Here is a 24,365-nt window from a genome sequence, read left to right as displayed (position 1 = left end):
TGGGAAAAACAACATTTACATGGTAAAAGGTCTGTCATTTTATTAGACATTGCGTTTGAACGCATTATTTAATACTGACGTATGCTTAGACTCACACAATGTAAATTGTTTTCCCTCAAAGCGCTGATTTCTTAAGGCAGGCTTTAATTTATTTAAACGATTCCCTTTTTGTGGGCGGGTGCTCAATATGATTGACAAGCCCGTCGGCCATTGAGGTAACACCTTGAAGCTGAACCCCTTGACGCATCGGGAACTTTCTGGATTGCAACCAATTGGAAGCCACGTCAAAACGTACGTACTTTTTTTTTTTTAACAATACTGTTGTAAATAAACGAATGACAGAGAGACGCTGCTGATAGTGAAATAGCTACCACAATATATAGCTAGCTAACTATCAATACGGATTCCCGTTACTCGACTGTGTATCAAGGTAAGTCAGATTAAACCTTTTCTAATTTACGGCCAACCGTCACACAACAACTAGCTATTACCGGCGTAGCTTTAATGTGAGAGGTGATGGAGTGACAAAGAAATTAAAGATTAGCTGCTATACTGCTAACGCTAACTGCTGACGTTATCACGTCAATTCAGCTCTTTATAAAAATCACTAACCGCTATAGTTTAACGAGGTAGTGTAAGAAGTGTGTCAGCCCTTTTCCTGCTCTCAGTAACGTTACTTCATTACTAACAACTGGACGTTCACTCAACTGTTCGCCTTCTCGGTTGTTAAAAATACGAGTAGGCTGTCCAGCGTTACACTGATAAGTATAAACTAGCTACCTATATCGCGCCATTATCTCCTCGTGCAATAAAGTTATGTGTATTTAAACATGGTGTTCCCCTGCAGATGGTGTGCTTTTGTCCCATTGCTTTGCAGGCTGCTGTGGTTACGTTGATGTCATTCCCACCCGCCAGTTTGCTGCCAGCCACTAGAGTCAGACTGTGTCGAGCAGCACAGGTAGCTCGTGGCCGATGCCACAGGCTCGACCTGCCGAGAAAAGGGGACTGTCAACCTCAGAAAGAGCTGCCAAGTTGGCCTCAACAACAGCCTTCTCTTGTTCTCTTGTGCCTGTAGACTCACCGGCTGTGAATTATTGTCATGTCGGATTTAAATAAAGAGGTGGTGGATCTGGTTTGGGGGAGACCCTCTCGTGGAGTTGTGTCAGCCTCCATCTTCCGTAGATGGACCCAAGGTACGATGCTTTGTTTTTTAATGTTTTTTTAAAAGGGAAATGCACTCAAAACCGGTTTGTTTGGCCATGAACCGTTGAGAGCAAAGTGTATCCCGGGTTTAATTCTAACCAAAAGAGGTAATGTCTTCTGATAGGTCACCCTCTACAGGTCAGATAAGTAGAACATACCCTTCTGTTGTGTAGTAGTTTAGTATGACTATTGCACATGATCATTCCTGCTATAGAGTTTAGTCAGTGGTCTCTAATGTGAGCATGCATGCGCTTTTTAATGTCTGCAGGGTGAAATTGTAAAAAAAAAAATCCTGACTTATTTGATATTACTGTGAACCTTTTTAATGTTGTCTTGTTGCCTCTGTCTTTATTACAGGATTTGCTTTTTGTGAGAATGAGCAAACGGCACTGGAGCAGTTTGAAGGAGGTCCGTGTGCTGTCCTTGCACCTGTCCAGGTATGGTCTAGTTTTACATTCTTGCAGTAATGTCAGGCCCGAGTATCAATTTCCATTTACTCCTATTTTACAGTTAGCCAGCTTTTACACCTGTCAGACTTACTTTGTTACTTAGTCTGTGAGTCTTATAGGTGTATACATTGGTGGCAATGCTTAATTGACTAAAATATTATTGATTATACAAAAATAAAGGAAACAGACAAGTCTGTGAGAGCAGACTGGATCAAGAATACCAAGTGTACCAAAATATATAATATAAGAATAGAATATTTTCCTAAGTTTGTGTTTCTTTACAGGCTTTCCTCCTGAAGAACATTCTCTTCAACAGAGAAAGTTCAAACTGGAGACAGATAACAGGTAGCTTGTCCACAGCTTGTGCTATTGTTTTATGGAGTTGTATGGCTTGTTATATCGTCTATCTTTTATGTTTGTGTCTGTTAGAGGAGGAGCAGAAAACAGCACTGTGTTCCACGCTAAGTGAAATCCTTGAGTCTGCTTGCACCAGCCCCTCCACTGGTTTCTGCCTGGTGACTTGGGCAAAAGGACAAATCCCACATACTAGCACGCACACCAACACACAGTCGCAAACGCGGGACTTGCCGGCGCCAGAGAGCAGCCAGCCGCCACAGGAACAGCAGCCCAGTAAGTCCTATGTCTGTCACATTCAGAATGACAGTGTACAAAAAAAACTTCTCACTGAACCATTTGTAGTTTTTTTTTCTATGCCATGCTCTGATGTTACCATGGATGTGTGTTTTTAATGTGTCTTGCTGCTTTAGCTGCTGAGGACCTTGGTTTTGAGCGATTTCACAGTGCTCTCCAGTAAGTGACTATAGATAACACCATGCATATTTATACTCAAAGCAGATAATCTTGTCATTAGAACATTATAAAACTGGGTTTCTGGGGGGGATTACGACTTCACAAATTCTTGTTTTACAATTGCCATTATGCAATACTGGGAACATCATATTTATCATATTTGTATTAGTAGAGGGTATGATTGTTTTTTGATTAATCTAGTCTGCAAGAATTAGCTTTCACATTGAATTGGCTATGTCTCTCACAATTTGCTGACTCAGCGCTCTCATTAATTGCCTAGTTTAAAAACAGTTCTTACACACTGTCCCACACGGCCAAACTAAGTGTATGCAAGGCTGAGTTGGCCAGTATAATTATTGATATTTCATCACACAGCATACTGGCACCTGAGACCACAGTCAGTAAAAAGCAGTGCTTACTCAGTGAAGAAGTGCATGCTAACTTAGACCAACAACTCCACTTTCAAGCTTTGCAGGGTGGAGTAAAAGAGGGTAGTGACTCTAAATAGACGAGATTAGATTTGTCTTTTCCTTCTGATGCATTTAATTGATTTCTTCCCAATTGTGAAAGTTATTCTTACCAAGTGGACATGACGAATACAATTAATACGCTAGTGTCATTGATCGTATAACCCAACACATCTTTTGTTTTTTGAGTGTTTCATAAATGACCCTGATGTTTGTTCCCATCCTGCAGTAAGCGGACTGTAATGTCAGTGTCTGGTCTCAGAGAGGAGGTGTTGTCCCTCTACCACACCTGGAGGGGGTGCTGTGGAGTCTTGCTATTCCTCTACTCTGTCATTTTAACCAAGGTAAAGAAAAGGAAAAAGCTGGATAGAGAGATGGATGGAAATATTGAATACTAATTGGAAATACTAATGTTGTCTCTGGTAGAACATTTATTAAGTAATGTACAAAGTGATAATCAACTAAGACATTTTTGAATACCTGCTGCAGGTAATTAGATTTTGACATTATTAAGGGGACTTTATAGTTATGGTGTTATACCAGTTTTGTTGTCTTTTTTTCCTTTGTGTTGGATACATGTTCAAATACACAAACAATTAAATGCAGACTTACCTCTTCTGTCCAGGGAATAGAGAATATAAGAAATGAGATCCAGGACACAATGGAGCCTCTCATAGACCGTGTGCATGGCCATGGCAGGTATTAAAACACCTTTCTTCAATAGTTAGACTTCAACAAAAACAGTTAAACATCATTGCAAGGTCTTTTCTTGTGTGGTTATGTTGGATATCTTTTGTTTTCTCTCAAACTCTTTATGTCTCCTTTCCTATCTATCTTTTTAGTCAGAGCTTTGTGAACCTCCTTGTAACTGGCCATGCTGTTTCTAATGTCTGGGACGGAGACCGGGAATGCTCTGGCATGAGTAAGACTTCCGTGAACCAACTGCATTCGCACATACACGCCATTTTTACACAACAGACATGCATGAAACTCAGTATTGTGGCCCTTATTTTTACCTTTCCACCAGAGGGCAACACATCTTGCATCCAACAGCAGTGTCCACAAAAGCCACAAACTAATGACAGTTTGACGTAATTTAACAAATTCTCATTTTCTTTTTCTTTTTTCTCCATGTCATTGTAGAACTGCATGGTATTTATAAACAGGCATCAGTTGGCTTCCTGACGCTGATGGAATCTCTCCGCTACTGCAAGGTACAGATGCATACAGGTTCCCAAAACATTCTGCAAAAGCAAATTGTTAAAAGTTTGTTCATGGCAAATACACATAGTATTATTTGTATTTATTTTTTAAGAAGAAGACTCTCTCTATGAATTGAGATCCCACACTATAAACTCAGATAGTGCTAGAAAAACAAATAAATGCTCACTGTTACTTGTGACTCTAAGATGTAGGACATATCTTACGTTTGAACACCGACCACAGTGAAAGCTACACTGTGAAAATGTGTGTTTGGTAGAAACAGTCCCACAAAATAACTGTAAACCCTCTTCTACTCTTTCTCACTACACTTTTATTTTCCTGTCCTAAAAACAGATCAGAAAATAAATGTATAAATACATGTGACGTGACATATTCATCTTGAAAAACAAGAATCGTGTTTGGAATTTATTTATCATTGCCAAAATAAGTACGCTATAAAAAGTAAGTAGCTGGAACAAGTTAAGAGCAAGCAGATGGTTGCCAAAGAGTGTTAAGATTGATTTTAGAGACCAACTCATATCAAATAAGGTGAGGTATGCTCATATGTACGCAATCAAGTTGAAGCTGTATATCTAGATCAGCCAACAACAAATAAGAGAAGATCCAAGTGAAAATTAAGTGATATTGACATTGTTGATATTCATTTCGTTATGTAGTACTATCAGGATCTGGAGAGGTATTTCGCTGTTCATATGCTGTGACATGTAATCTCTGTTCAAATATGAATGACTGATGTTAATCTTTTAACAATTACTGATTCATGTTGACGATGACTGAAATAAGACATTATTATATTACATTATTTTATTGTGTGTGTTTCAGGTCGGGACATTCCTCAAGTCTCCAAAATTCCCTATTTGGATTCTTGGCAGTGAAACTCACCTCTCTGTGTTTTTTGCCAAGGCAAGTTCAATACGCTCCTCCATAAGCAACACATATTTCACTTACAAAGACACACAGTGCGTAAGGTGAGCCAGTCTCCTCAGCAAGTTGGAAAAACCAAAATATGGAATGTGTTTAACCGATTTAATACAGTGCAGGTCAGATATCAATGTGGGGATAAAAAGAGGGAGAGGGGAGGGAATATAGTGCAGGAGATGGTCATATATGGACAGTGCTGATCTTGAGTTTTCAGCTAACCAGGGGAAAAAAACTTCTTCATGTTCTCTCTTTCTCATTCTCACACACATCTTAACCATCGGTGATCAACTAAACAATGTGTTCATAATATATGACAGTAATGTAAATTGCTGAAGTTGGGCAGCAAATCCAGCGAGCGCTTCCATTTACAGTATATAATTCGGTCTCCCCTCACTGTCCGGTTCATAAGAAACAACACTCAGGCACTAACTAACACACACTTCTTTCAGCATATGCATGTTTGAGTTTCCACTGCATCTCAATAAATATTAAGGATAGGAAAATTAGACTGAGATATAGAAGCAGCTGCTTCATTTGAGAACCTATGATAATAGCAATGACACACTGTTGATTTACTGAAAATTAGATAGATGTCCCAAATGAGGTGTTAAGAGATTAAAGGAAAGATTTTTAAAAAGCAAGACACCTCTCTCAAAGGTAGTGAAGCTCTTTTGTTCACTCACTTGCCCAGTATCTGGTTTGTTTTTAGTTGGGAATGTTTCTGTTGTTTACATGTCAGTAACATCAAATACAAATCCTGTCTCCACTTCAAAGTTTGGCAAAGGAAGTAAAGTGGAATGCAAGAGCAAAGGTTATGTACCGGAATTAACCACCAAAGATTGTGAATGCAACCTAAACAAATGGGCTTTTCAGACCTGTGTGCATTCAGTGAGTGGCCAGATATTTATTTGGTGGAGAAACTTTGCATCAAACGCGAGAAATTACGATCCACTTGATGCTTGCAGCTACGTTGTCTGTGCTCTTGTACTAAACGTCAAACACCACGACTCTTGAGTTTTGAATTGAGTTATAAAATTAGCGCTACAAACATGAGTATTTGTGATCGTGTCCTCAGTCCAATAGTCTAAAATGTCTAATAGCGTACAGCCACAGACCCCCAACCAGTGTTTGGATTGAACGAGCGACCATCTTAACCGGTTTCTCTTCGGGACGACAGCTGTTAAAAACACGTAGGTGTCCTCATAAAAAAAAAAAAAACGTTTTATTTAATTATCTATGGCAACCATTAAGTTTCTATGATCAACCAGTCAACAATTAACACAGTCACTTATTAAACTGAAACACCTGTTGCTCTGAAAATGTAGAAGTTGAATCTGCTGTTGGAATATCAATTCTGAAAATGCGACAACCAGACATTCTGGTCAGTTTTACTTAAATGTCAAAAGCTTGCTAACTACTCTGGATGGCTGGGGCATGACACTTCTGATGCCAACATGCATAAGTATATTTTTGAAATCTGATTTAAAACGGCCTGTAATGGTAATAACAAGGGCTTGATTCTAAAGGACTGCTCCGTGCAAGTTGTTGCATTCTGGACGCTTGTCTTCTGTGAGTTCTCTTGAACTGTAGGTGGCTTTGTGTGACGGGAAGAACGGCGCAGGAAACAAAACTGTAACCAGGTTCATTTTGTCAAAATGCAGGAAAAACAATCTAGACTTCCTAAAAGGGTTCCTGTGCTCTCTAAAAGAACCATGAGATCCTTCTCCTACAGCATCAACTCAGATATGCACCATGCCTCAAGGAGTGTATATAATGCACAACCTGATTGAGGTCAACCCTACTGTTGTAATTTTGAGAGAAACATTGGCTCTTGGATAGAAGTTTCATTAGATGATTGTGCTAGTGTGGATGTGTGTACACACTTGCCCAGTTTCCACTCGGACAAGCATGTTTATCATCTCGATCAGGGAACACGTTACATGATACATTGCTGTAGCCTGTGAAGTAAGCTAGCAGGTTTGGTTGTAACAAATCGATTCTCCCTGCTGTTGTGAAACTGGCACCAGAGAGGCAGAAAAATCCCAGGCAATCATCTCCATCATAACGCCACACCCTTATTATAACATTGATTAAAAGCTCTGTTACATACATTAAGCTCAAGCCTGCGAGGGAAGTAGATCATATGTTGGCTCAGTGATGAACCAAAGTCGTCATGCATGCGCTGATGACCAGACTTACCGATTGATACAACTCCCCCGGCACTAGTGACATGTTCATATATACACACACACATTCCAGAGCCCGGGGAACCTCATCCTGATTAGCATGTGTGTGTGTGTGTGTGTGTGTGTGTGTGTGTGTGTGTGTGTGTGTGTGTGTGTGTGTGTGTGTGTGTGTGTGTGTGTGTGTGTGTGTGTGTGTGTGTGTGTGTGTGTGTGTGTGTGTGTGTGTGTGTGTGTGTGTGTGTGTGTGTGTGTGTGGGGCTTCAGGTGGATGGTTTCCTTTAGGGAATGTGATTCCAGAGTTCCCATCTGGATCCATTTGTCCCATTGGAGACTGGGAACACACTTGAACACATGCATGACAACTGACGTACATAGCTGACGCTACACTGTGCCGCCTCTAAAACGTTGAGCCTAAGCTGAGGGGGGAAAGACATGGGGCAAGGGCGGTCTGCTGGTGGACCGCACTCAGCGACTCAGTGTGACCCTGTCCTCCTTGAAAGGGAATCAATGTTTGGAGCTAATTTGAAGCACACAGATTTCCCAGGCTTGGTGATACAAAAATACACGCTACCTGGTTATGTAGCTTTTAGCTCCGATATAGAGCCATCCCCACAAAAGCAGAAAACCTGATCCCTGCTTCTGATGTGTCAGCGCCTCCTTATGTCTGCCATTGGGGACGGGTGTGTATTCCCCTGAGTCGCTGTCAGTGTGTGACTGTGGCTTTCAGGCCATCAGCTTAATAGCATTAGTGTTTTTATCTAATCTACCTACACAAAGGTCATTCCACCAACTCTGATTCCTACCCACAGCACCCCCCACATTCTCTATCCTCTGTTGTATTAATGTGTGTGTGTGTGTGTGATTGTGTGTGTGTGCACATGAGAGAGTCTGAGTGTGTATAATGGCATGTAATGGGATCCGTTTTTGGATGAGAGTTTCTGAAACACCAGAGGAAGGAGACAGACAGAGAGAAGGAGAAGAAGGGATGGGTGATGTATGAGACATATCATGCAATATGTTTAATAATATCGTTCTTCCTTCCTTTCCCCCTCCTTTCCTGTCTTTGAAAAAAACTATCCACAGTAAAGGTTTCTCTTGGGCACCTCCGCCAACCTCTTCAGATTATTGGTCCCTCATGGGAAGGAAAGAGGAAGAAAGGAAGTAGAAAGGAAGGATGCACTTTAAAGAGTGGAGCAGTGGTCACTTGGGAAAGGGGGGGGGGGGCGCTGATCCTCCTGTGACATTTCACATTTCTTCTCTTTCCTCTCCCGCTGAGTGATGAGGTTCACAGACTGTATCTCTGTTTCTCAAGGGAGTTCATGTGTGTGTATGTGTACAGTAGTCGTGTTCTGGGTCAGTGATTTACTAGAGAGAGCAGCCGCTGTGGCGCTTCGTGTCCCTTAAGACTCAAACTCCTGTCTGCAAAATGTGCTTCGTGGACTTGTAAGGACCAGGAACTTAAAATGCAAGTGAGCAGACACCGTTAATGTAGGTCCGTTTGTTTCAGTCAGACTTTATTGGCATAAAAAAAGTAATCGTGTTGTGCGACATATCGGTACTGTTAAAGTATCACATTTAAAACCCCGAAAATACCCCACATTATTCGTACCAATAATTTTAAGAATGACTGTTTGAATAAGAGCCATTTTTCCGTGTCGCGTCGGTGTGTGAAAGCAGGGCAATCTGCTTCCCCTGCTGCACGTATAGTGGGTGTGTTTTTCTCTCATGCACGCTGCAAATACAAGTGCTCGTGCCGACCACCCACGGCTTGTCGACAAAGCAGTATCATAGAGTGAAATATGTCACTAAAGTGTTATGAAGGGTTATGAATTGCGCCTATACTTATGACGCAAATACACACAGTAAAAGCCCTAGACATATATGCTACATCGCTGTTTATCAGCAGTAACCTAAATTCACTTTTCGCATTTCGCAAAGGAGCAACTCAACAAAATTGCTGAAATTACTGCTACTTTTTTGTCTTGCTCTGACATTTTCAAAATGTTCAGAATCAAAAAAAGAGATTGTATGTGTTTTTATCTTCTATTTTCTTTTTCTGATCTTTTAGTTTTGGTATCATTTCCGTATCGAGATACTTTAGGCAAGTATAAAATTGGTATTGTAACAGCACTACACAGTAAATGTACCGTATTGCCAATAGGGCTGGGCTATATCTTTAAACATCCTGATCGCAGAAATATCTTTTGTACTAATATTCTAAAGGTTGATTTATTACCATTTTCCAGAGCTTTCAACTGCAGCCTTCTCCAGTCAATGAAATTTGATCAGGTGTCAAAGCTAGTAAGAGGATTTTGAGTTTAGAATAGTATATTGCAAACTAAGTGTTCAATAAGGAGCCCCCAATAATGATATCCGAGCAAAATGTGCTAAATCAGACACGGTAAATTATGTTCCACCGTTATGCATTACATGAGACCAACTTTTCATATTAATTAGTGATTCGAACAACAGAATTAGAAAATGATAATATGATATGTTCATATAAACACAATACGATGCCAGTGAATTTGTATACAATAATACTTTATTATACTTGTCCCCCCAAGTGTACTGAAAGGTAGTCGGAAAACAAGTTTGTGCTTTCTGTTAAAGAGGATTACTTTCTGTCCTATGTATGATCAGAGGGTGCGGGCCACAGACGAACACAAAGTAACAAAGCGGAGTACATTAACAGTCATTAATAATCTGTGACAGGTCAGGCATTATTCTTCCTTTTCCCCTGTGTGTCGTTTTCTGTCATTGGACCCAACATTACGCTATATAAGGTGTTGCCTCTCTTTTATGATGAGACACTGTCTTTCTCATCCAAGACAGCCCCATAAATCACTACTTTGTACTGTCGCTCACATCTGAAACACACACACACACACACACACACACGATACAGAAGATACTGCAGACACTCCTTTTGTACTAAGAGAGATAGGTTTTCCATTGTTTTCTGTACTAATCACATGTGACACCGGCTATTTAAGGTGAACAAAATAAACACATACTCTCTAGATTACACGCCATTGCACACCGATTCCCTCCTCAGTTTCCTCCTCAGCCTGTCATGTGGTGTGGCTGTCGCTGCCTGTTAGGAACAAGGCAGGAGACACTGTCCGAGACCTCTGCTTTGTTGTCTTGAAACTGATCCCTTCAGACGCACTCTATGGCCACTCAGAGCCTCTCAGCACAAACAATAGCTCTTTGGCTGGACCGGAGGGAAAGAGAGTAATTCTAGTAAAGTACTATGCCTACCTGTCTTTCTTGAGTACCTACCTGCAAGTTGAGATAAAGAAAAAAAAGGGTGGTGGGGGGGGGGGGGTTAAGCAAGAATGGGAAAAAGAAAAGTCAAGGGTTTGGGGAGAGGAAATACTCAGTGTAGTAGCTACTTAGCACAGGAAAGGGGTAGAATTGGGCAAGAGACAGAACAAGAGAGGAAAAGGGCCTATAGGATATGAGTTGTCAACCTAAGAGAGCCACTAAGTCTAGTGGGAAGACAGCAACAGAAGTGCAGATGGCAAGAGTTGAAGGTTTAGGCAATGGTCAGTAGATCCTCCCCAAAAAGACTCTTTAAAAAAAGACACCCTCTTTATCTAGGAGGGTGTTATGCAGGAAGTCTGGTCTGATGATAAGAACCAGAATGAAGACATATTTGAAGTTCTGCATTACTTTGTGTGTTGTTCTGTTGAGGGGTTCAAGGTTTTTTTGCAAAAAAGTCGGATTGTGGTGATTTGGAATGTGCTCCTTGATTACATAATGCACTCTTACACTTTTACTGATGCCAGGTCCTTTTGTGAGTGTGTGTGTGTCATTGTAATAGATCACTGCATGAATATTTGGGCAAATTGAAAGAGCAGGATGCCAGCTTGTATTTGAGTATAAGCAAACAACCTTCAGCAGGGGACAGGCCTAATTATTGCAGCTTCTCTCTCTTACACAGACATGCATACGCTCACACATGCTGTAACACAGTGGGATTGGGAGGATAGAAATGCGGAGACACGAAAACAGATACACACACACACGCACACACACACACACACACCTTCCCTGTGGAGTGTGTTAGCTCCATGACATGTTTTCAAACTCAGCAGCGTCTTCCTCAGGCCTCTAATAAAACATAGATCAAAGACAGCCAGGCAGACCTGTCATCGCACACACAATCACCTAATTTGTCTGTGCATGATCTTATGCTCACACATGTCTTTTCTATGTGTTCATTAGCCCCATATTGGCGTGTACAGGTTAGCAATTACGGTATGTTTTAAGGTGTTGTTTTTTTGTAGATGACCACTTACGAGTGTTTGGCTTCCGGTATAGTGTTGCCATCTTGTAACTGTGGTATTACCAGGTGATTTACTCAGACTGTGTCCGTCTTGCTCCGGAAGATAATAAACAGTTTTACCGAGCTTTGGTTCACAAGGCACATTGGACTTTAAGCAGCATAATTGTATATGGCAGCCTATGATTGGCTAGCCGCTCATCCCCTTGGGAAGAGATGCATGTGTTCTTAGGTCAAACAGTGTTTCGAGACACATGCTCCACTGTTAATCCTACCTAGTATGTTCGTCTTTAGGCTGCAGTCAACTTTTCTTTTAGCACTTTACTCCTCCCAACACACCATAATGACCCTTGTTCACCCCTGTAAGTGAAACCCAGACAAATCTAGCTTATGACAAATCTACCTTTTAGATTTATGGAGCCTGTAATGTTAACAAACCAGGACCCAGCTATACTCAGTGACAGAACAGTGTGTGAGCGCATGTTCACTGGCCTGTGCCTGTTTTCTTTGCATCTGAAGAGCCGGCAGCTGGGAGTCATCTCTTCTCAATGTGTCCCTCTGAAGGCCCCCCTCCACACACACACACACACACACACACACACTCCCATTCCCTGAGTTAACCCTGAATATGTTAATAAGTGGACCATGAAACCCTAGCAGCCTGCGTGAATCTGAGGCTCAAGCTTTAATAAAGGCCAGCTAAAGGAGATGAGCAGGGTTCATTTGCTTATCCAAAAACATTGTGTGTTTGTCCAGCGCTTTGTTGTCATAAATACACTCCCTCCCTCACTCGTAAGGAAAAACAGTGAGAACTCTTTGACTCTCGCCTAAACACACTTTGCGTGTGTGTGTGTGTGTGTGTGTGTCTTCTCTTTGAGAAGTATCTCATTTCATCCTCTCGTAAACATATCCCTTCTATCTCCTCTGATTTTCTTAATTACATTTCATCAAATGGTTATGTCATATAGTGTATTTTTAAGGAACCATGAGACCCTTACTTTCATCATTGTTTGCTTGCAATGTTGATAATCAGAAAGTGATGGTTATTCAGCTTTTAAACTTACTGTAAGCTCTGGGCAAATATAAGATTAGAGATGGCAAAAGTAAGACGTTCCTATCCCATGAGATCTTTCTCTGGGTTCTGAGTGTTAAGTTTTTCATTCCAACACAAAATTGGGAATTCAAAGTATCATCCAACCACATCCAAAGGTAAAATGTTTACACCTGTTTAGAAAGGCCACACTCAAAGGCACTCTTTTGATGTATTTTGTATTATTTGGGGTGGCGTTTATGTTTTAATCAGTTGCACAATTGAAAAGGGACGATAGTAGTTGTATGAAAAATGTAAAAGCAGATGTGATTCTCTGTTTCAGAAAGTTAAACAAATTGTCATGCAAGTTGACGGGTTTTATATTCCGTTAGATGATCTGCCATGCATTTTGTCTGAAGCATATTGAGTCACTTTGTGTAGAAGGAACAATGAAGTGTTCATTTAATTAGCTTCTACATTATAGGCCAGTCTAAAGAGGCATCACCCTCTTCTCCTTATGCATATACACACGCACATTTCTTATCTCCCTGCCAACACTGCTCTTTCTAAACTTCAGCAACAAACAAACACGATAGAGCTCGTCATAAATCAAGGGTTGTATATGTAAGACTCAATTTCCTGATTGTGTGTTTGGAGTGAAAACATGCCGTCTAACTTTATCAGCAGATCAGTTAATAACCCATTGGATGCTGGTGATTGCACTTGCCCCTTAGATTACATATAGACACACACAGACACATGTACACACACACATACACATTGTACATTAGCAGTGCATTACACACTACTGCTATGGGTGTCGCTGTATGTTGACGGTTCACTGTAGTGTGTTGTTCATCACTGCCTTGACAAAAGTAGTTAACGTTTGAGAGTTGTAAGTAGACCTAGGTGGTTGTTCTAATGTTTCAGCACTAATGAAGCCACATTCTCCACAATGTGATGTAATTGTTAATCTCATCCCTGCTCGATCACTGTGTTCACTGTCTCACTGCAATCCTCCTCACTTTAGTCCAAAATCACTGTGTGGTCACTTTTAGGTCATACCTCTTGTGTTGCTATGCACAACCTCTCACTTTTTGCACTTCTCTTTCTCGCTCATTAATTTCTCCCTATCGCTCTGTTTCTCCTTCCCTGTAGGAGATGTCCCTGGTATGTCCAGAGTCTCCATTGGAACAGGCAAGGAGGGTCTTCCAGTCCTTTGATCCCGAAGGTAATGAACAAAGTGTTTGTTTCATGGACATTTTACACCTTATCATTACGTTGCTCTCTCGGCCTTCACCTTCAGCACACTTGTTTTCATAAACCATTCTCATTAGTACACCAGCTTTATGAAAATCCTGTCACACCGATGTACTTTGATTAATTCAAACTTTCATTCTAGAGCTATGAGCCAACAACATCCTGGACCTGTTGTATTTCTCTTCCCTTCTTCCTGGTAAAGCAGATGCATTTATAACCTCCACTGCCCTCCTCGCCTCTTCTTTCTTGTTTCTCGTCTCCATTATTGTTCTTCTGCAGGCAGAACGAGGGTCTGTTTCTCTCCCTTCATCTCCACTGTTGTTGTTTAGGTTGGTGAGATCAGCTCCTCTTACAGCTGAGTCAACCTTCCCGCTCTTTCACTCTCCTCCTCGTTTTCCTCGACCGTCTTTCTTGTCACTTCGAGGTGGCTGAGCTAAAAGGCACGGGGAAGGAAACAAGGGCACAATAACAGTAGAAAGTTAAAGAGAAGACAGACTGTCATATCAGATGAACTAAAAGTCGGGAGTCACACTTGAAACACGTGCATGTCCAGCATGAGCATCCCAGAAGGCGATCTTGCATGCTCTGGCAACTTCAAAAACAATTATGTAAACCCAATGGTCTGTCACCATATTCTTCCCCTTTGTTCTCCGTCTGTCTTTTACACAAAATACAGCTTTGCACATTCTCAAAGCCACGTCTGCTATCATGTGCTGGGACAATCTGCAAGCCATATGGTCTTTTCCCAGACCCACAAAGACACAAACGCACGCATGGACTACAGTAGGTGCATCCAGAGATATAAATATACATGTTTACATACATGCAAGGAGGAGGATGCACTGTACATGACTCGCACAAATTCACACACTGCAATGTATACACATGCTGTAGCCAGCAGCACAGTTGAGTGCTGCGTAAAAAGCCCATGAATCTGTCTGTGTCACATGTAGAGTCAGCAGGGCTCCCTGTGTTGTGGAGAAGGGGCGCCAGCCTCATTCACACACGACAGTGACTCACCAGACATATGCATTCAGCAACCTACTGTCTCAGGATGTTCTCGTGTGTGTGTGTGTGTGTGTTCGCTGTCAAACTGTCAATTGTCACTGAGAAAATAACATCTGGCATTGAAAAGGCGAGATTGAGAGAGCACTCCTCAGTTAATCTTTACAACACATGAGGGGTTTATGTTTGTATCTAAACAACAGGCCACACTGGCTCGCATACGGATGTTTAAATGAGACGAATCTTTCAGTACTTAGACACACGCAAATGCTCTCAGGCAAAAACACATGTTAGTGTTTAGAGCTTCTCCACTCAGGTAAAGCAATCATCATGGCCATGGAATGTAGGTCAGCGAGAAAAGGACATGGTGTGTCTGTGTGTGATTTTTCCTTTTTCTCTTTTAGTTGTATCAGATGAATTCATTCCCCAGGGCCAGTGATGTAAATGGTGCTTGTGCCATATGTGTATCTGTATTTTATGTTCTGTCTGGGGTCAGCCAGTGCATCAGTCTCTCTTTATGTCTCTCGCTCTCTCCAGATAATGGCTTCATCCCAGATTCTCTGCTGGAGGACGTGATGAAAGCCCTTGACCTTGTCTCCGAGCCTGAATAGTAAGTGCTTGCATGTTGGTGGGTGTGTGTGGGGCACCTGTAGAGCTTCTAAAGTTCCAACTCTTAAGTCATGGCCAGGCCAGGTCAGCAGCCCTGCACTCATGTTTCACTACCAGGCTACTATAAAGTAAGACCAGAGAGAGCCCACTATAAAAGCGCATAAAGAGTCAGAAACAGAGGCTTAGAGGGAGATCATTAACAGCAGGAAGAAAGACTGAGAGGGAGGAAATGCTTTAAAGTGCCGCTTCAAACAGAAGCACGTTCTCATCTGAGGAACGGTGAGCCCAAACGCTGCAGCCGTGAGCCTCGGCCAAGTAACTGGACCACTGATTTGCTCTGCAGACCCCCAGATGGGCGATACATCACAACACAGCAAACTGCAAACAGGAGAGTTTACTTTCTCACACAACAAGAGTTACTGCAGAGATTCTGCCACGTGAAAAAAGTAGCATATCTTAAGTGCTTGGGGGGGAACTGACTAATGGGAGTATCTAGATGTAATACATTGAGGGCTTTCATCACTCATGAAAGATGAGTGCAAAACATTTTTTTTCAGTTGCCTGTGACTAAGGATTTCTACATTTATCGTGATCAAAGTCCATCAGCTGATTTCATTTGTTGTAAACCAACTTTGTAAACACTAACTGTTCAAAGAAAGTCAGGATACAGCTTTAGGAATTTATAGTCTCTTGATAATTTGTTTGTGATAGGTATTCATAATCAAGATCCTAAAAAGCATGTTTTTTTTCTGTCTAATTATTTTTTCCCTATGTAATAATATTTTTATATATGATTTTAGAAAAGTGTAAATCCTTACTGCCCATGCGGTGAATACCATTCAAACCCAGCACAAACAGTTAATTCCTTTTTTCTCACTTGCCTGCAAGGGGAGCAGAGGGTTGGCTATAGAGCAGCACATCTGATGCTTTTATGGATTCATAGTGCTGCTCAATGCCACTCCACCAGGATCCCTGTGTGCTCTGTATGCTGCCCTGCTGCAAATGCTACTTGTAGCATCGAAAGACAAAGAATATATCCTTGTATTCCCTCTGTGTCTTGGTATAACCCTTGCTTCTCCCCTTGCAGCCTTAAAAGGGCAATCTGACCAGATTATTTATCACACTGAAATAATAACACTGATCTAACACAAAGGAATGTCTGGAAAGGGGTATATTTAGTCGTACCACGATATTCATGAAAACCTGCACAGTCCACATTGAGTGATGAGGTGATCGTAAATTTGACTCTACTTTCGTACACAAAACATTGCAGGCTGTTATTTTGTACTGTTCTGATGGCTCCTTCCAACCCCCTTCGTTTTTGACCCTCATTTTTTTCTCACTTCCTATCCATCAATGTTTCTATATCTGTGCCTTCTCAGTGTCAGTCTGGTGAAGAGTAAACTGGATCCAGAGAGTTTGGGAATCATTCTTCTGGGCCCGTTCCTGTTGGAGTTTTTCCCTGATCAGGTGGGTGTGGACATGGACAAAGAGTTGTATGCACACATATGGGTGACACTAATGTCATTTTCCCAAGCATATGTGAAATCAAAGGTTTTTATGGCCAGAACATTCCTCCAGGGTGTCTCATGTGAAATGTATGTGTGCGTGTTCACCATCACATGGCGTTACTTGCCGAGAAGCTTTGAAAAAGCAGTAAGACTGCTTTATGAGGGAGAGCAAGAGCAAGAGAGGGAGAGATACTGGGGAACTGTGTTAAAGTGATCAGGGCTTTAGGGACTCACCAGAGGAACGGCCCCAAGCCGCAAAGAAATTATACTACCATTAGCCAACTGGACACACACACTCAGACACACGTGGGATTGGGGTGAGGGTTAGGGTTTCATATATAGGCATTTAAACACGAGAAGCTCGACACACTCGCAGACAACACATCCTATTAGCATTATGCACCTTAAGCCAAAGTCAATGGAAGTCTTTTGGCTCAATGTCATTATTTGAAGGTTTTGGTAGTGTTAGATGTTGTCTGGTCATTTGAGCTTCACTAAACAAATACACACACACACATGTTTAAATTGAAGACGTGGGATTTAACATTAAGCTTTGGTTGCAGGCAGAGATGTGTCGGTTTTACTTTTCGGTTAAAAAATGTTCTGCTTCTGTGGTTCCTTACCCTCCATCTCTGTGGAGAACAGAGACTCTCTAACAACATTGCATGCGTTTCACTCTTCCTGTGTTTCAGGATTCAGGAATCCCAGACTCATTCCCCGTCTACCACTACAATGGACTTAAACAGTCCAACCACAACGATAGGGTAAGGCACTACTTCATGTTCAGGTTTGTGATGTGATGGTGAATCCTTTTTATATTCCCTCTCTCTGCCTATTGCTCTTCTTCAGTTCCTGTCATGATTCATGAACACACACACACACACCTACACACAGTTGGAGGCGGCCGGCCCCTCCAAAATAAACAGTAGCTATCGCAAGCCTAATAGCATGTCCATCCATCCAATAACCCCTCCTATTTCTCCAAGTAATTTAAATGCGGAGGCCACTGTCAGCAGCCTCTCTGTAATAAATGTTCAAACACAGGCCTGTTAAGCAGACTTAGTTTGATGGATGATTGTCAGAGGATGCAGTTGGTGGCTGTGCAAAAAAAAAGGTACTCAGGAATATCACTTTCTTCATCTGCTTTCGTCAGCTTTGTCTAGTCTAGTTTTTCCATACATCTACCTGGAAATGTAGGAATGGCACCAGATGTGTGCCTACACAAAAACATACGCCTACACACACATATATGCACATGGCGGCAGACGCCTTTAAGGTTAGTGATGGCAATTCCATTCCCATAGCTACAGATGGGAATAACAGAGCCGCTGACAGCAGTCCCCTTCAGCGAGAGAGCGAGAGAGAGAGAAAGAGAGAGAGAAAGAGAGAGAGCGAGAGAGAGAGCGAGAGAGAGAGAGAGCGCACGGTACAAGTGTCTGTTGTATACTTGCATCTCACCCCTGACTCCTTCAGAAGAAATATAACAGACAATGTTTAAATGTGTGTGTTTAGTTAACTGTGTATTGACATTTGTGTGTGTGTGTGTGTGTGTGCACACGCTCAGGTGGAATATGTGGAAGGGACGGCTTTGGTGCTGGGTTTTGAGGACCCCATGGTTCGGACAGACGACACTCCAGTCAAGCGCTGCCTACAGACCCGGTGGCCCTACATCGAGCTTCTGTGGACCACCGACCGCTCCCCCTCACTGAACTAGCACTGACACAGTCTGTGTGTTTGTGTACAGACACACACACACACACACACACGCGCATACACACACACCCCTCTCCGACTTCCCCTCTGCACACTGACCCTGAAAAGTCAGCAGGTTTCGACTGACACACATCTACAATACAGATGAATGAGAACGAGGAAAAACACAAATGCCCTCAAGAAGCTGATACAAACACATTGATGGACTTAACATACTTGCCTGAGATCCATTCTTCCATCCTCACCCACACATTCCACAAAAGTTCAAACACACCTTTACAGTCCATGCTATAGTCTGTTCACCATGGCTTATATTTGACACACAGGATGTTGATGATGTAATTATTTAAAAGAGAAAATTAATGACTGTTTATTTTTACAGCTCTGCTCTGTCCTGAGACCCCTGCTAGAGTTAAGCAGTAGACAGCTAGAAACTGTTTGGAGAGCAAACTGGTTTGGTTCAACGACTTGAGTGTGTCACCAAAACACGCTGAACCACATGTAAAGCCAGTCGACTGTAAAACACTACTGTTAATCCAGTTTGAGGGAAAACCTACCAAAGCCTTCCACATTGGAGAACACACACACATTGGAGAACACACACACGTCACACTCGCAGATAAGTGTTTACAGCGTAAAAGGGACCAACCCAGACGCATAGAACATAAGGTTTCTCCCGTGTGTGTGTGTGTGTGTGTGTGTGTGTGTGTGTGTGTGTGTGTGTGTGTGTGTGTGTGTGTGTGTGTGTGTGTGTGTGTGTGTGTGTGTGTGTGTGTGTGTGTGTGTGTGTGTGTGTGTGTGTGTGTGTGTGTGTGTGTGTGTGTGTGTGTGTGTGTGTGTGTGTGTGTGTGTGTGTGTGTGTGTGTGTGTGTGTGTGTGTGTGTGTGTGTGTGTGTGTGTGTGTGTGTGTGTGTGTGTGTGTGTGTGTGTGTGTGTGTACCAAGTGTCCATGTATTTATTATCACACTCAAAGGTTTGGGAATAAACACTTCTTTTTGCTCAAATGCTGTGTGGTTCTGTAACTTCAAAGTCATGTATGTTCTCCTCTGTGTCCTTTTCGCATACGTATCCTGGCATTGAAATAGAACAACCTCCAGGTTTACGATGTCTAAGGTATTTCTGCTTCCCTCAACAGTAAATCACACGCCATCTCAAGTTTTGTGTCCACAGAGACTCTAAATCTCCAAGACACTGATGGTGCCTCTATGTAAATAGAAAATATTATTCCTCAGAAAGAAAACAGCTTGATTCTGTTTGCTCATCATCAAAATTCACCACAAGATGCAACGTTGGCCTTTTTATATGGCAACCTAAAACCCAGTGGCATGTAATTCTATGCGCTATTAAGTTTCCACTGAAGACTTGAGTGGCAAATGTTATAGGAATAGTACTTAGTACCATTTAAGTACTCTGTTCTGGCTTGGGAGTTTTTAACTCAATGTTTATGCATTTGTGTTTGTGTATCTGCAGATTTTCTGGCTCCAGTTGCGTCTGTGCACAGGAGTGTTGTAATATTGTCCGTGTGTGTCTAATGGACTTGTCTAATGCAGAAAGGATGTGGGCCTAATCTGACACAACAATCTGTTTCACAGTCTCGGGAGTTTGTAAAGAGAGACGTGAGTGCAGCCCGTAGAATATAAAGCGCTACTGTGCAGGTGCAATAATCAACCCAGGCGGACTTGCAGTAAATCTGTAATCTTAGACGAACAGTATGTGTGTATTCCTGGAAATGTCTGTGAATTTAATTGAATGTAAAACAGTGGAGAAAAAAAAATATTACAAATGAAGGCACGCACACACTTAAACTGCTGCATTAAAACACGTGTTACCTGGCGCCCTGGAACAGCCGACCTGAGGCCACGAGGCAAAAGAACAGGAATATGTCTGCTGCCTCGTCACTCCAATCGTCGTCATTTTTCTTTTCATGTCTTGTTCTCCTGTGTTCGTGTTTTTTTTTTTCTTCTCTTGAAATATGTATACAAAGTTGAGAGAGAACAGGCCCTCTCCCTTACACTCTCTTCTCTCTCACCAGCACAAAAAGGATCAGGTAAACGTGACAAGGTGAACCAAGTTTGCACATATTAAATGAAACAAAGGAAGGAGACCTGGTTACTGGAAGGAAACGTGTTGAAGGAAGAGAGTAGGGCAGGTAGCGGGCGTGAAGGTGAGAAACTCCATCTGGCAGGTCAAGGGCTTCTCACTCACTCTTTACATCCCCTTCTCACCTGGTTCTTATCGACTCTCCCCACAGAAAGCGCGCCCTCCTGACTGCAGCTGCTCCACTGCAGTCTCAACGTGGAGTTGAATTCATCTCTAATGCTTAATACAAACACAGTTTGAAGTGGAAGTGAGTGCAACATTCAGCTCTTCGCGATGCACACGCAGAGTTGTTGATATTCAGAAGAGTGCTGAGCTGAGTGTACAAAAGAACTGCCTGGTCTGGTCCCTCACTTTAAAACTGTTTTTCATTGCAGCATATTATTTTCATCAGAGCGAAGTAGGCCTCTGTTGCCTCGGAGGGTTATATCAAACTGCCTAACCTTGCACAGCTCAAGCGCTTTCTGCTGTAAGCCGGCATGATAATTACTGACATAATTACAAGAGATTATTCTCCAGGGAAAGAAATGCAGGTATGATTGAACAAAGTGGCCAGTATAAATACAACGTGCTCCAAATCAATTACACATCTTTGTTTTTGCCCGTGCACGCGTCAAGTCGCCACGTGCGTATTTTTCCTTGCCTGATTTGAGCGGGTGGTTGTAAATCTCACTTTAATATTATTTATTGTTTTAGGTTCAAGCTCTCAATTCGCCACAGAAAATGTGCCTGCGCCATAAAAGGAGTGGTGACGTGCCTGTCCGTCCCGTTGCGCGCTCAGATGTGGTCCGTGCCTTGGAGTGCGTATGTGTGTGTGTGCGTGTGTACGCGCGAGCGCGTGCGTGCCTGTAGGGGGTAAAGTTGTATGCAGGGGGCGGGGGCGGGGCTGCGTCGTCCTGTAGCGGAGACTCTGGGCAGACCTGGTGGTTTCAGGGTGTCAGGAGGCAGTTTTGGGGGGAGCGCAGTGATCCAGTGACTTAACCCGGGACAAACTTACCTCACCTGCACCGAGGAAACTCTCTCTCTCTCTCTCTCTCTCTCTCTCTCTCTCTCTCTCTCTCTCTCTCTCTCTCTCTCTCTCTCTCTCTCTCTCTCCCGCTCTCGCTCTCCCTCTTATCCCCAGTTCCCTCTCATTTGTGGCAATAGTGCGCATCTGGCTGTCCTTTGGATGGAGCGCGTACGGAACAGTGCTTCCTCCGTTGAGATGTTTATTCTCGGGGTGCTGTCGGTTCTCTGGCCGGCGCTAAGTGGAGTTCTGAGTTTTAATCTGTATGCAGAGCACCCTACCGTTTACAAAGGACCTGATGGAAGTTATTTCGGCTATTCTGTGGACTTCTACCAAGCTTCCGCCGACAGCAACACGTGAGTAGCCACAGCAGGACTGAAGTTGTCCCATCTGGGTGCTGCAGAGTTAAACTGTACCTGTACATCTAGCTTAACCTGCCAAGATATGCTGTTCAGTACACTCAATAGATTTCAATTGAATCAAAATGATGTGATGAGAAAACATAACATACTAATCAGACAGAATGAATAGTGATTTCCACTGCACAGAGCAAACCAGAGTTATGAACAGAAAATAATATATGAATAAGAGAGAGAGTGCAGTGACTGCACACATTTGTGTAATGCATTTGTTTTTTTTCTTTTCAGGATCAGTGTATTGGTTGGGGCTCCCAAAGCGAACACCTCTCAGCCCGGCATTGTGGAGGCTGGGGCTGTCTACTACTGCCCCTGGCCCGGGCTGCCGGACAGCTGCAGACAGATACCTTTTGATAATTCCAGTGAGTGAAAGCTTTTTTTAAAAATAATTATTTCACAGAAAATAAATTCATGAAAGACCTCCTGAGAGCCCCACTGGGTTTAAACATGTTCCATAGACTCCTGTTGTGAAGGATTTGCATTGTTTTGTGTCCTTTTTAAATTATAGGTGGTGCGTCTGTGGAGTTGGTGCATGTGTTCATTAAAAAGAGAGATAAGACATATGGGTCTCATCAGCTTCATCTAACAAAAGAGGTGGCTGGCTTGTTTGCTGTTACAAGCCTGAATCGGGTTGATTATGGTTTTCAATACGTTATCATCAAAGTTAACAGTCCAATCAGCCTGTGTGTGTGCATCTAATATCTCTGATGTACGCTTTTCCATCTGAGTAGTAAGTGGCAGGGAGAACAAGTGAGAAAACGAGAGACAGAGGGGAGGGGGGTAAACTGTATGCACATGGGAATTTAGTTCCCTTTCAGAAAAAAGGGGGATTGGGTGAGGTCTGCTTTTTATTAGATGTCGAAAATTTATCCTCGTCTCCTCTCTCCACCCCTTGTCTCTCTCTCTCTCTCTCTCTCTCACTCTCTTTCTCTGATTTTCTGGGTTTTCTTGTGAAGACTTCTATCCTCTTTTTAAGGACCACAAAAAGGTGGCGCTGATCGTTTGTTCCACATTTAACTTTGCTGGAAGTGGTTTGAGTGTTCTGTCGGGAGAAATCATTTATCAGACAGGATCCTGAGAAAGTTGTAAATGCACACGAACATTAGATTGTAGCAGTGTGACAGTATCAAAAGCTCAAGTAGAGAGGACGTTTTAACTGTGGATGGAGATGCAGCAGCAAGTGATCCTGGCATAAGGTGTATATAACTGGTGTATTATATATGCTGCTGTGTGCACATTTATTAATATGATTGAATGTTTGGCTTGTCAGATGCTTGTTATTGTATCAGCTGATGTATGAATGAGTTAGTGAAGTATAACTGCCGATCAGCTGATCGTGCATAACATCATTGTGCTGCCTGAACTAAAGAAAGGCTCCATGCAGACTTCCAAAGTGAGGATCATTTTCTTGTCTTTCCCAAAAGTTAATTATGTGTTATTTTCTCCCAAAGGGGTTAGTTTGAGTGTGAATTGTTATGGGTCTGGGGGGGTATAAGAATAAACACAGAGGAACAGATGTGTGTGTAGTCAAGTGCATGCGTGTATCTATACACTAGAATGGGTGGCTGATTGATGACAGTGGCTACGGTAGATATTTCTAGAGTTACAGCAGACCCTTTATTACAGGTATAAACCAGACTAGGAGACATATACACTTATGTACTCTGTTAAAAAATGTCAGCACGAGTGGTGCACATCTGTGTGCACTGTACTGGTAAATCCATACATCAGCCTCACATGTGACTGAGTACGTGTGTGTACCTGTGTGAGCTCGTATGGCTTCTATGACATTATGCAGATGTATCAAGAGTGTGTGTGTGTGTGTGTGTGTGAGGGGGGGGGGGGGGGTATTGATTGCAGTCCATGATTAGAGACACCTGGTCCCTGGGTTCTTCTTTCTGATCAATTGCTTTTTAATCTACCAAATAAGGATACAGGCATCTTTCATATAATTATTTTGAGAAATTATGTTTTACATTTCTCTTTTCATTCTTCAGAGAAACTTGAAACAATATCGCTCTTTTCTTAGATACGTTCTTCTTCTATTGTTTATTATTCTTTTAACTTGTCCTGGAATTAAGAATAACTTAAGCGTTAGGTTTATAATATGATTAGAATGATGCACTTTCTTATTCACTATAATTTTTATTAAGATATTGGAATCATT

General features: G+C 42.2%; 2 protein-coding genes and 1 long non-coding RNA gene across 5 annotated transcripts in view; all 3 read left to right on the top strand.

The window, feature by feature from the left end:
- The first annotated feature begins 269 nt into the window (after positions 1-269).
- mindy3 (MINDY lysine 48 deubiquitinase 3) lies at positions 270-18,735 on the top strand. 2 transcript variants are annotated; one of them, XM_034552972.1, is made up of 17 exons: positions 270-430; positions 878-958; positions 1,076-1,193; positions 1,561-1,640; positions 1,937-1,997; positions 2,082-2,282; positions 2,420-2,462; positions 3,159-3,273; positions 3,555-3,628; positions 3,772-3,851; positions 4,073-4,143; positions 4,976-5,056; positions 13,740-13,812; positions 15,384-15,456; positions 16,838-16,925; positions 17,659-17,730; positions 18,531-18,735. In XM_034552972.1, the coding sequence occupies exons 3-17, from the start codon at positions 1,100-1,102 to the stop codon at positions 18,678-18,680; spliced, it is 1,356 nt and encodes a 451-aa protein (XP_034408863.1). In that variant the 5' UTR covers positions 270-430; positions 878-958; positions 1,076-1,099; the 3' UTR covers positions 18,681-18,735. The 2 variants fall into 2 exon arrangements, with proteins under 2 accessions (XP_034408863.1, XP_034408864.1); XM_034552973.1 differs by lacking the exon at positions 878-958.
- An 837-nt stretch (positions 18,736-19,572) lies between these two features.
- Positions 19,573-21,071, top strand: LOC117745022. Its single transcript, XR_004611193.1, has 3 exons — positions 19,573-20,295; positions 20,712-20,843; positions 20,931-21,071. It is a non-coding gene; the product is annotated as an uncharacterized LOC117745022 (long non-coding RNA).
- A 763-nt stretch (positions 21,072-21,834) lies between these two features.
- Positions 21,835-24,365, top strand: part of itga8 (integrin, alpha 8) — a 35,103-nt gene continuing 32,572 nt past the window's right edge. For both annotated transcript variants that reach the window (XM_034552970.1, XM_034552971.1), the window contains exons 1-2: positions 21,835-22,138; positions 22,430-22,560. In XM_034552970.1, coding sequence (XP_034408861.1) covers positions 21,945-22,138; positions 22,430-22,560 — 325 coding nt within the window. In that variant the 5' untranslated portion in view covers positions 21,835-21,944. The remainder of the gene's footprint in view (positions 22,139-22,429; positions 22,561-24,365) is intronic.

This window comes from Cyclopterus lumpus, chromosome 16 (assembly GCF_009769545.1).
Source record: "Cyclopterus lumpus isolate fCycLum1 chromosome 16, fCycLum1.pri, whole genome shotgun sequence".
Lineage (NCBI taxonomy): Eukaryota > Metazoa > Chordata > Actinopteri > Perciformes > Cyclopteridae > Cyclopterus > Cyclopterus lumpus.
The sequence above is the reverse complement of the archived record's forward strand: the minus strand, read 5'-3'. Positions and strand labels throughout refer to the sequence as shown.